Consider the following 12,548-nt stretch of genomic DNA (forward strand, 5'->3'; position numbering starts at 1 on the left):
ACTCCTTGAGGAAACAGCCTTTGAGCTGAGATCTGACGGTGCAGCAGATATGAGTTAGGTGCCGGGGAGAGGGGAGCTCTCCTGGCAGCATGTGCAAAGGCCCTGCGGCAGGAAGGTCGTGGAAAGTTTGAGTCCCTGAAAGGTGTGGGGTGCAGCCGGAGGAGAGGGAGTGAGCGGCAGGATTTCAGAAACGATCTTGGGGATCAGGTAAGAGCTGGACTGTGAAGAAACTTTAAGCCTTGGCAGGGAGCTGGCTCTGAATCCTATAAACAAGGGACAATGAGGGAGGGCTGTGGATGGGTGCAGGGTGTGTATCTGACTGGCTTTTAAAAGGGGTTCCTCCGGCTCAGTGGGGTGCGTGGGCAAGGAGGTAAGGACAGCGCTGGGAGATGGGACAGGAACAACGGTGACTGCCCAGATTAGGGACATAAACCAAGATGAGCAAAATAAAACGAAAACACCCACAACCTTAAAAGCCAAACCACAGGGACAGAAAGGGAAAGACGTGGTTAGCTGTGGCCGAGCAGACCTGAGTTCAGATCCCACTTGCATCGCTTCCCAACTGCATGACCTTGGACAAGCCACACCCCCCTCCCTGGCCTCAGCTTTCCCTTCTCTGCAAAGTGGGCCGAACCACAGAGATGTCAGCTGCGCGATCTGGGCTCCTGTCTCAGTTCTGACCCGTCCCAGCTGCGTGCCTGCGAGCAGGTCACTCCCACTCTCTGCGCCTCCGTTTCTCCATCTGTAAGACGGGGTCTTAAAAACACCTGTCTCCGAGAGTGGCTCTGAGGACAGGACCCGATGACAGATGAAACCTGGCCAGCACAGGGCTGGGCACGTGAGGCGCTCAGCACACACATTCCCATGTGAGTGAGTGCACACACACACACACACCCACCCACACCGAGCGTGCACCCACTTCGGGGCCCGGTGGCACCTCTCCTCCCGCAGGAGCAGTGACGGTCTCGTAACGCTCCAGCCACCTTGCGTAAGCCCAACTTTTAATGAAGCCGGGGAGCAGGGATCTGCTCAGCGAAGCTGTCAGCAGGATGGAAGCCCTGGGAATCCGGCAACTGGGGGATTCTCCTGTTGAGACACATTTGTGTCCAGAGGATCTTAATATTTGTTTTGAACAGGCACGTGTAGACGTGAATTACTTAATGACTGTTTTAGGGTTCGGCATTGTTCCTGTATTTGCTTTGGCTTTGTCTCTGTGACATCTTAATTCTGTGTTTTATTTCACGGAGTTCCGCGCACAGGCTGTGGCATATGGGAGCTCCCTCAGCAAAATCTCAGATGGAGATGGGGGGCGGCGGGGGTGGGGGAGAGAGGGAGACGGAGCGGACTGCGGCCTCCGGGGTGTGGCGGGCATGCAGCCAAGGGGACTGCTGGGCGAGGGGCACAGTCTGGCTTTGTGCACACGGATATGAGCGACGCGCCCGACTCTCACCGTCACGGGAACAAGATTTGCCACTGCTATTTGGAAGTCTAAACAGTGTCTTTTTCAATTTCCTAATCTGATTGATCGCAATCAGAGAGATTGTAAATTTCATGCTTGTCTAGAACACACGGAGGGCCCAGCTGAGCTTCCGACACCGCTGTTCAAAGTCATCCTTGGCTGCATGGAATCAGGAGACAGGGGCCAGGAGAAGCAGATCAGACCTAGGACTCAGACTGAGGGGGCAGGGGGCCCTCCTGGTGCCCCGCTCTCTGTTCCCAGTCTAGGGGCTGCGGACCCTAGGAGGCCTTCGCTGGCTTACAAGGCACTGCTTCATCGGTTTCCCACCTACAGCTTCGGATGTCTTCCCCTCCCTCACTCTGCTCCAGCCGCGTTAACTTCCTTGCTGTTCCTCAAACACACCCAGCATGCTTCTGCCCCCGGGCCTTTGCACACGCTGCTGCCTCTGTCTCAGACACTCTCCCCCAGGTAACCTCCCGGCTTGCTCCCTCTCCCCATCCAGGCCCCTCCCCCTCCCTCCCCCGCTTTCCCGTTTGATTCTTTACTAAAGCCCTTATTGCCACCCGATCTTATTTGTTTGTTTCTTCTCCTTGCACAAGAACAGGAGGTCATGTTGTTCACTGCTGTATCGGGTAGGAGCTCAATGACATCATCACATAAATGCAGGTACGAGTTCATTTTTTAGCCCACATGCAGCTTCTTCCACATTATGCATTCACTCCCCCGCGGTCTGTCTTCGACACACGTGTGCTCACTCTGATCTCCGGCCGCTGGCGGCTGCTCAAGGAATGCAGACTGGATTTCCTTTTAGCCAGAGCCGGACCGTGAAGGACAAGAAACCCAGTGGCCCACACTAGTTCTGCGTGCTTTCTTTTTTCTTTTTCTTTTTTAAGAGAGAGAGGGAGAGAAACAGGGATGTGAGAGAGAAACATTGGTGGGTGACCGCCTCTTGCACGCCCCCAACTGGGGACCTGGCCCACAACCCGGCCACGTGCCGACTGGAAATCCAACTGGCCACCTCTCAGCCTGCAGCACGACATCCAACCCACCGAGCTGCAGTGGTCGGAGCTGCGTCCCTGAGCCAGCCACGGGGAAGTTGGGAATTTTATATCACACGAGCAGTTCCCTTCCACGGCCCCCCTTCATTAGCACTGTGGCCCCCCACTAGATAAGGTCCCCCCAGAGGGTTTGACCTGCTCTTCTTCTGGGAAATGCAAAGATCTGTCTTGAGACTCTACTGGCGATAAAGGCCTTATTCGTGCCGATCACCTCTTGCATTTGGTAGGCAAAGCTGAGGAAACCGACACATCACTGTTGTCATACAGATGAATGACGAAGGATAACTGTGTGACTATAAGCAAGGGACTCCGTGCCCCATAGAGGGTGTCCCCCTCCGCTGGATGTCCACACCCCCGTCTCTGTTCCCACCTGCCTGAAACAGCGCTGCGGACTGTCTGCTTCCGGCCACGTCCTCGCGCTTGGGAAGACGCTTCCGAGGCCCTCGAGGGGAGCCGCTGAGTGCCATTCATTTTTTTTTCCGCCCCGATGGGCCTGGCATGTAGTACTAATAAAAACTATCGTTTATTATTCATAGTAACAGCTAACGCTGATGGAGTCCTTAGTGTGTGCCAAACGGCACTTCCCAAAGGTGGTTCCTTCCGTCCTCACAGCAGCTCTAGGCGGTGGCTACTATTCTTAGCCCCATTTCGTGGATGAGGAAACCAAGGTTGAGAAGGTCAAGCTGCTGGCCGAGAGTCACGGAGCCAGGAAGCGTTTGCGAAGAGGGAAAGGAAATATTACTTTTTGATTAGTTTGCCATTGGGGCCCGTCGGATTTTTTTTCCCCAAAGGCTCTACACATCTCTAGTGGCTCTTTGGGGAATGCCAAAAGCATATTCCCAAATGAATCCAGAGCTGTGGGGTGGTCCAGCGGCAAAGGCGCAGGAAGCCCGCGGCCCAGGCGGTGGGGGGCGTGGCATGCCCTCTGGCCCTGTCTCGGCGGGCAGCTCAGGGCGCAGCGAGGAGGCTGGGGCTGCGGGAACGGAGAGCTCGGTCTGTGCCGGGGACTGGGCCGTGTTCTCTGTATGCACTACCTCACTCGGGCCTCACTACAACCCTGCCTGCTGCGCCTGTCGCAGATGGGGAAACTGAGGCATGCGCGGTGAAGTGACTAGCGGATTCCTACGCCAGGAGAGGGCAAAGCGGAATTTCAGCCTGGATGGTTCCGACTCCAGAGCTCAAGCCTTTTGCTGCTCTGCTTTCTCTCCCTCAGAAACACTCCTAACCCTTCAGAGGAAGCCTGGGTAGGAAGCAATTACAGACCTCTGGCTTTTTCAAGCCCCTGCGAATTCTTGCACCTCACAGGAAGGTAAATCCGGAAGAAAGAATATTCTTAAAACTGTCTGTGCCCCTGCAGCACGCCACTCATGGAGCAGAAGGCATGCGGCCCAGGCTTCTATCCCCCGTAAGGGATGAAAAGCTCTTAGGGAGGTTTCTCCTCCTCGGTGGCTTGGAGCAGGGGGGTGGCATTCGTGGAGACCCTCAGAGTCACAGAGGTCTAGAAAGCACTTCCAGGGGGCATCTGGTCCAACCTCCTGCCCCCACTCCAGCTGACGTGTCTGATCTCTCAGCCAGCCAGACGTCTGGGTCTGGGGAGCTTCATTCTGACACTAGTGCGAGTCAAATCCACGTACAGTGCGTATGTCCCTGGATGGCGCTGCTCAGAGCCCCCGGTGCGTCGGCACTGGGAGTGGCGCTGGGAGAGAGCTCCTCTGTTGCTGGGTCTGGACCACGTCTACTCACTCGGTTAATGCATCCGACTTCCACTGAACAGTACACCCACCGGAGCCCGGGTCTCTGAAACAGCACGGTGCCAAATGGACACAGCAGCGGCTGCGGACACGACCTCCTACCCACCCATCTACGCCACTCGACAAGCTGCACCTTTCAGAAAGAGAGGCTGGACCGAAGCAGTAGCACACCCTCCCGGGGAAAAGCCTGCGCTCCTCTGCGAGGCGAGCAGGTCCGTGAGCCCGGGTGCGCTGGCTCTCACGCAGGCTGTCGGGAAGTCCCGTCCCCGCAGCCCCCCACGCCACTCCTGGGGACAGAGTCAGCACAAACGCGCCAACTGATCTCTTGGCACGGAGGCGAGTCTTGCATTAAATGGTTCAAAAGCATTTTTCCTGACTTACAACGCAGCCCTCTTTTCCCTTCATGCAGTAAAATCTCCGCTAGTTTGGAGTTTATGACCCTTGGGGCAGGGACTGGGCTGAAGTCTGCTTCTGGACTATTCTGAACAGAAAAGCTCTTCGAAGGAAATTAATAGCTTGCCAAGAGAACTGGGAAGGAAATGCTCACTCCATGTTAAGGGGGCGCCCTCTCTAGCCCTTTACCAGCACACGTGAATCCACAAACAACTGATATGCTAATTACAGATGATTTTTACAGGTTCATTACGTCCTCAACTACTGTTGGTCTTCATGATTACCATAGTGTGAGCTGGCCCCAAACACTGGGTTTTCCTCTTTGAGCCTAAATTTCTTGGGCACAAACTTTTCCGGACTAAGCAATTAACAGGTAATTAACTAACGCCAAGGACAATGACTAGATTTCTTTGGTGGGGACAAGAGAGGGGGGCCTCTCACACTTCGAGCACCTGACTGATCTGTGCAGCTCTCATGCGACCACGGTGACCCTACATCCTGGTTTGGCCTGGGACGGTCGGTCCCTGGTGGGTCTTCCATGCTGGAAGAGCTACTCACAGCAAGCCCTTCTCCCTCTTGATAGGAGCCACAGATTATAGAGTCACTCTGGATTCAACGGAACTGGGGATTAAAACTGTGAGTTGTAGGGGGTTTGAGCCTTCTCTAGACTAGCAGCACCTGGTTATCTCTCTATAAACCGGAGGAACACTCCATAAAAATGTTGCACCAGTCTCCACTGAATCCAGATTGGCCGCCTGCAGCCCCCACCCCCTGGCTGAGTCAGATCAGAACGCCACTCACCTTCCCTTAGGGCGGGGAATTATGGGAACACTCCCCCTTGGTGTGTGCGAATTGCAGTTCAATGTAACTGCCTGTCAGGAGCCGCAATCCCACCTCTTTCATGGTGACAGCAGTGGAGGGGAGAAATGGGTGGGCACGGAGAGCCCAGTACTGGGACGGACCGCTGATGTCCTGTGGCCGCCGCCGCGCTGAGCTGTCTGTGTTAGAGGCGACGTCTGCTGAACAGTCACCGTGCCTGCGCACCGTGGGAAGTGCTGTCCTGGCCTCACGCTTCCTAACTCGCTGCCTCAGACGGCTACTGTTACCATTTCTATTTTCGAACTGACGAAACCGGCTCGGCGAGGGAAAGCCGCTTGTCTAGGACCCTCCGCTTGAATGGCGGAACCAGAACAGGAACCCAGGTTGGTCGGAAGCTCAGGTCTGAACTCGTAACCACTGAGATGCACTGCCTCCCACTCCACTCCACTGTTCTGACATTTGAGTCAGACAGCTGCTTGCAATTTGATACATTGTGAAGCTATTGCCTCATCAAGTATGCCTCACGGGCGGGGGGGGGGGGGCGCGGAGAGCGGAGGAGGGAGAGGGGAGAGGGGATGCTTCGCTCTGAGCGCCCATGTGATCTGTGCCTATTGCTATGAGATCAACGAATTGAATGTGCGCAGTCTATCCTGGCACTGAATTATCTTCACGGATAGACTTAAAATACCCTGGGGAAGTTCATTCAGGGGTAGCCCTCATCCATAAACAGATAGTAAGTGTGTAACCAACAGGACTGGCTGGCGCTGGCCTGCCTCCTCCCCCATCTCCCTGTAGAGAGCTCCCGGGGCAGGTCTGCCCACCGTGACCTGGGCTGGACTCGAGAAACTAAACGACATTTCTGACGAGGCCAGGTCCCCTGGTTGCCTCTAGAGGAAGCTGCTGGGACCCGGCTGATGCCACACCGGGGTCTTGGTCGCTTTCCTTCCTAGGAACTCTGCTTGGAAACACGGCACTTGCACCCTTAAGTAAGCACAGAACATTCAAAAGGAGGTGGGAGCTGACCACTGTCGGATATGGCTGGCCGGAGTGACCACGGGGATGATCCCGGTTTCATGGACAGTCTGTTAAGAGACAACTCAGACCAGCCTTTCCTGAAGATTTGAACGCAAATGCTCCCTGCTCATGCCCCACCCCGGACCCGGAGTAACAGCTACCAACCCGAGTCTGCGCTACAGGGAGGCCACACCTGTTGGAGACCTGCTGAGGGGGTCCTGCCAGCACGGCAGACAGAGAGACAGACGTCAGGGGCTTCTGGCTCAGACCTTGACCTCAGGGGCGGAGACCCGGCGCACTCAAAGACACCAGGGGTGAGATAATAGCTGTGTGGGGAGGGTCGGCTGCTGTGAGGTTCTCGGATAGAGGGAACTGGGATATGTACAAAGACACAGAAGCGTGAGAGTCGAAAGACCCTGTGGGGAATTTCTGTGACTGAGAACAGGACGAGGACCAGGGCAGGCCAGTGCCAGCCCGACAGGAAAGGGCGAGGGTACCGAGCTGGGCAGACGTCAGGTGTGCTTCTCAGAATTTGAACACCCCCTCCTCTCCCTGTGCCCCGGCCTATACGGGCGACTGGACCAAAAGCCGCACTTCTGGTTTCCAGTGAAATCCCCTCTAGTGCTGTCTACAAGGACACATTTATTGTCCATTGCAGCACCTAATCCGCCAACAGTAGATGCTCTCCAAAGGTGGAACGGGTGGCAGAAACCCAAGAAGATAAAACCGCTGACGTCAAAACTCTCTACAAAGAGCCTCCTTCCAAGCAGGGAAACAGCAGCTTCTGACGGCATTGACGGTGTGGTTCCCCTTCTCCAGCCCGTGCCAGAGGGTCCCCGGCCTCCCGGCCACAGACACTGCTGCTGCTGCTGCTGCTCGAGGCCCACGACATCCCGCCGGCCCATCACCCCGTTCACCCACTCCCAACATGGGACACCCGCTTTTCTACAGACCTGGATGAGCCAGACCCTCCCCCGCACCAGACCTCGAAAAGTTCTCCAGCCTGGGTGTGATTTTAGGTATGATTCCGGTCAGTCCTCCTTCCCACAGCCACTGCAAAGTTCAGATTCTGCTGTGCCAGAACAGACATTCTGTCTGAAGCACTTTCCCAGACAGGTTTTCAATCCACCCCCTTAATGTAGCCCACCAGGATTCATAAATCCTCCCAGTGGTCGCCCCTGGTCCACTTCTTCCTTTATCTCCCACCAAACCACTCAGCCAACACCAGCGCATTATGAGTTTTCATACTGCCTTGATTTTCCCTGACAGAGGGCACAGCCTTTTCCCTTTCGTTCTCAAACTCCTCGAAATGGAACGATTCCGGGAGAAGAATTGGGCTTTCTCTACCTTGGAAGGCTTCTGTTTTGCTCAGCCTCCTCTCCTTTCACCCCCCCAGCCTCTCCCCCCACTTTCTGCATCCTTCTCATCGCTTCCCTTACCTTCCGCCCGTCGCACTATGTCCACCACCATCTAAGAATCTCTTCACATGCCTGAGTTCAAAGCAATCAGAGCCTTTTGGAAAAAAACAGCGAAAACTCTTCCCAGACCACCTCCGTGATCTTGGAAGGCTCCTCCCTGACTCTGGAGCTCAGAGTCCTGGTTTGGATGCTGGAGAGGAGAGGGTTCAGCAGCAGCAGCAGCAGCGGCGGCAGCCAGAAAGGCATAGAGGAGGGTGCTGTTTGGGGTGTATTTGGGGGAACAGCATATGGGCTTTTGTCAAAACCTCCAGAGCTCGCTAGTTTCTGAGCTGAGAATAGAAATGTGCCACTGTCTCTGAACACTGCCCGGACTGGATGAACCCTCATCTCCCCATTTCGTACCCCGCCAGCCACCTCAACCCCCCATTCCTCCCCCACCCCTTGCTCTGAGCTCTGTGGTACCAAGAAAAGTTTCTCAGTCAAGTCGTGTCCCACCTGCACTGCCCACCCCAAGCAAGCAAAACCTCTCGAGGAGCAGCAGCAGCTGCCAGGTCGGCAGACAGTCGGGTTGCTCCTTGCTAAGGACTCCCTGTCCCTTCCCACCAGCTTCCACCTCGCACAAGCAATTAGCTCCCATGTTCCAGCGGGAGGGAGCGAGCAGTGACGGAAAAAACAGGCACTCTGGCCCAGCTGTCTGCATCCACCCCTCAGGGTTCTGGGGCACAGGCCAGAAAGGGGGAGCAGCAGGGTCTCCCCTCGTAAGAAGGAGGTCATTACCTGGGCAGCGGCTTGCGGGCTGTAATACTGGCGACAATGATACTCTCAGGACGTGGGGTGGCCACGGCTTTAAAGGTTCCTCGCCAGAACTTCTCAAAAAGCTGCTTCTCGCCTTGCTGAACGCTCGCCATAGCCAACGCAAAGGGGCCGGACGCCCGGGCGCTGTCCGAAGTGCTGAAACGTTGATTCCAAACCGGGGCGCACCAGGCTCTGGGCTCTGTCCGCCCGGAACCCAGAGGGGTGGGGTGGGAAAGATCGGGGTTCAGGGCGGGGGATGGGGCGCCCCAGCCCGGCAGGCAGGGGGAAAAGAAGGCTTGTCCTCTGGCTTTCTTCCGCTTCTTGGTTGGCTCTGGGCTGCGCTCTGGGCTTGCCGAGCTTCCGCGCCCCAGTTAGGGAAGGGGAGGCTGGCTTTCTCGGCGGCGCCGGGAGAGAGAGGCGGCGGGGTCGTCTGTGTGCGTGCGTGCGCGTGTGAGCTCAGGCGCGCCCGGGTTTTGTCTCTCGCACAATGTGACGTTGGAAGAGGAGGCTGGTCGCGAGAGCTGCACTTTCCTCACCCCCACCCCCCTCCGTCTCTCCGCCTCCCACCAACTCCCGCCTCCTCGGCTCAGCCTCCTGCCGTCATCTGCATAACAAAAGCCCGCAGATCCAGGGAGGGGAAAGGGCGGGGCGTGCGCTTGTCACTAGGGCCCCGCGGCTACGGAGTTGCAGCTCTAACCCCTTGGGGAAGCCACCCAGCACCTGAAGCCCAGCACGGAGTAGACCCTGCTCACCAGCCCTCTCTCCTTCCCCACCATTGCGGGCCTTCCCCTGTTCTTCTTGGGTGTGATCTGGGCCCGGCCACCTCCCTTCCCAGCCCCTTTGCAAGGAGATCCTGTAGCGGATCTCCTATTGGAGCGGGCATAAAAACTTAACCTCTCAGCGCAAGCCAACCTGGGCCCCCTCCCCAATTCTGGTAGGGACTGCCTAGGCCGGAAAGGGGGGTTCCCTACGTTCCTCTTTACGACGGAGTGCCTCGAGATCCCCACCACCCAGAAAGCGCGTTTGATGGACAATCCGTCACCAATTCGGCTTCTCGCCATCTGCCGAGCCGGGACCCCCGCCCGCAGAGGGGCGCAGCGTTGCATCTGTGCACGCGGCGCTTTTGTGCCTCGCAGCCAGCCAATCCGATGTCCCTGCTGCCAAACCCGTCGGCAGGAGAGAGTACCCCCCCACCCCCACCCCACACCATCCCATCCACTCTGGGGGAATTCGGCTGTAGTCACTTTTCTTAACACAGCTTTTCTCGGGAAAGGAATCTAGTTCGGGAAAGACAGCGTTTGGTGGAGGGGATTTAAGGGGAGAAATCTGAGAATGACAGGAGGATAGTTACTTATTGGGGTCTCTCTCCATGTTCTACTCCTTCCCAGTGCAGCTCCAACCCCAGAAAGTGGAAGCTTAGAACCACAAATAAACCCCAAAGGCAGAGGGCCTTGGCGGAGTAATTTCTCTTTCACCCCCCAGGGTTTTCATTAAGAAAAAGGGAGCTGTAGGACCCCGTAGCTCATCTCGCCCTCGGAGCCCTTTAATCTCAGCAGAGTTACTATTCCCACTCCCCAGGCCGCAGGCTCCTGCAAGGAAAACTCGCCAGGCTTCAAAGGCCTCCCAGCGCCTGGCACGGGGTCTCCACCACAGCGGAGGAAACTCATGCTCTTGCTGATGCTGACAGCGACTGGGACCCGGGGACCTCAGCAGCATTGTGAACTTCAGGAATTCTTTGGAAGGGAACAGGAGGGGAACGGGGCAGGAAGGGGAAAAGGAATGCAGAGAAAATAGGATGGGCGATGGGGGAGAAGGGAAAAGAAACCTGGGATGACCGGGTATTGGTCCAGAAGCGCATAAAGGTTGGATGTGTACGTGCATTTGGATTTCTGCGTGCTTGCTCCTGTGAGTGCCTGGGAGCGCTGCTCGCTCTGCAGCGACCTCTTCTGGTTGACAACTAGAGGTGCATATGCTGGCTTCTTAAAGCGGATTGCTGCTGCCTGGAGGTGGGGTTCGGGCTGGGGAGCTTGGAGGTAAAGGCAAGTAGAAGCTGAACTCCACCTGTCCCCTTCCCTCCTGTCTCTCAAAACTCCCCTGCTCCGCACCCTTTGTTCTCAGGCCCTATTTCCCACCCTGACACTGTCATTTTAAATGCCTTTGAGAGCTGGCTCCTTCAGTAGCCTGAGACACTTAAAATTGTTTTTAGTCAGGACACTTGGGTGGGGTGGGAGCTGCTCGGATGAGGTAGCTGGGACCCTAACCCCACAAGATCAATGAACATTTCCCAGCCTGGTCCTGTTCTAAGTTCCTGAAACATTGATAAAGTTTCCAGTTGCAGACCATGGCCTCATTTGAAACCTAAACAGTAGCACAAGCCAGGTGAGGGGGTGAGATAGCTGAGGTGTAGGGCGGTCGAGTGACTTGCCCACGGTGAGGCGATGCTGTCAGGACCAAAGGCGATGGGTGAAATGCAGTTTGGCATTTTGCTCGGGGGTGTTGCGGGGGGGGGAGGTCCTCAGGACAGCAGGCGTTCGGGTGAGGGACTGTGCAAAAACTATCAGATACCCATGAGCACATGGTGCAGAGGCTTCTCAGTTGGGAGTCTTGAGTGATACATTCAGGGCCTCAAAGCCAGACTTCCTGGGTTCAAATCCCAGCTCTGCCATTTCTTAACCGTGACCTTGGAGGAGTAATGGCATTTGTCCGGGTCTCTGTCTCTTCATCAGTGACATAAAGACTCCATAAAAATTCAATACCTGCCCTGGCTGGCGTAGCTCAGTGGATTGAGCTCGGGCTGCGAACCAAAGTGTCGCAGGTTCAATTCCCAGTAAGGGCACATGCCTGGGTTGCAGGCCATGCCCCCAGCAACCGCACATTGATGTTTCTCTCTCTCTCTCTCTCTCTCTTTCTCCCTCCCTTCCCTCTCTAAAAATAAAATAAAATAAAATCTTTAAAAAAAATTCAATACCTTGCATGTGGGTGGACTAGCTGTAAGGGCGGAAGGAATTACTGTGTGCACAGGTCATATTTGGAACGTAGCTTACTAAATATAACGGTTATCATTGCGGGGTCAGCCAGGACAGGAGTATAACACCCAGCTCTTCCCCTTTTAGCTGCATGACCTTGAGCTAGTTACTAACCTCTGCTTCAGTTTCCCTACCTGCAAATTGGAGATAATAGTCCATATTTCACATGGTTGTTGTAAAGATAAAATGGAATGAATGTTGCCTTCAAAGATTAGCACAGTGTCTGGTTCACAGCAGCTGCCCATTCACTGCTGGTTGTTATTATAGATGCCACTGGAGTCACTGACTGTTAGAATGGTGAGTCAGGCCACATTTGGTTCAATAATCATTAGTAGATGCCCAAGCTTGGCCAGGCACAGTCCTGGGCAGAGAGAGTCTGATGATAAACAAGACACGATCCCTTTCCTGAAGGCGTTCACAGTCTGATTCACCTTCCAGCTCTCCACTGCCTTTTCCACCCTATCGAATCGGGAATGCCAACTCACACCAACGAGTAGTGGCTATCCAAAGCTATTGAGAAGGATTCAGAGGCCCTGTCCCAGAAAGGGTGCTGCGATGGACTAGTGATGTCTGCCACGGGCATAGCACGTGGAAAGGCAGCAATTGTGCCACATGTGACTTACAGTTGAGGTCCAGCTCCTCCAGTATGACTCGAATTTCAGTTCCTCCATCGGTTTATCAAAATATGACCACCTTGCCCTGGCTGATGTGGCTGAATGGATTGAGTGCAGCCCTGCGAACCAAAGGGTCTCGGGTTTGATTCCCAGTCAAGGCACATGCCTGGGTTTCAGGCCAGATCCCCAGTAGGGGGCATG

The 12,548-nt window shown here is 55.5% G+C and overlaps 1 protein-coding gene across 1 annotated transcript in view; it reads right to left on the bottom strand.

Moving 5' to 3' along the window:
- The window catches only part of SRRM4 (serine/arginine repetitive matrix 4), a 136,854-nt gene extending 127,698 nt beyond the window's left edge, over positions 1 to 9,156 (bottom strand). Inside the window, exon 1 of the mRNA XM_045846134.1 lies at positions 8,690 to 9,156. Within this exon, the coding sequence (XP_045702090.1) occupies positions 8,690 to 8,820 (131 nt within the window). The 5' untranslated portion in view covers positions 8,821 to 9,156. The remainder of the gene's footprint in view (positions 1 to 8,689) is intronic.
- Positions 9,157 to 12,548: the final 3,392 nt, after the last annotated feature.

Source organism: Phyllostomus hastatus, unplaced genomic scaffold, assembly GCF_019186645.2.
Source record: "Phyllostomus hastatus isolate PE091 unplaced genomic scaffold, TTU_PhHast_1.1 phas_contig_1162, whole genome shotgun sequence".
In the NCBI taxonomy this organism is placed as follows: Eukaryota; Metazoa; Chordata; class Mammalia; order Chiroptera; family Phyllostomidae; genus Phyllostomus; species Phyllostomus hastatus.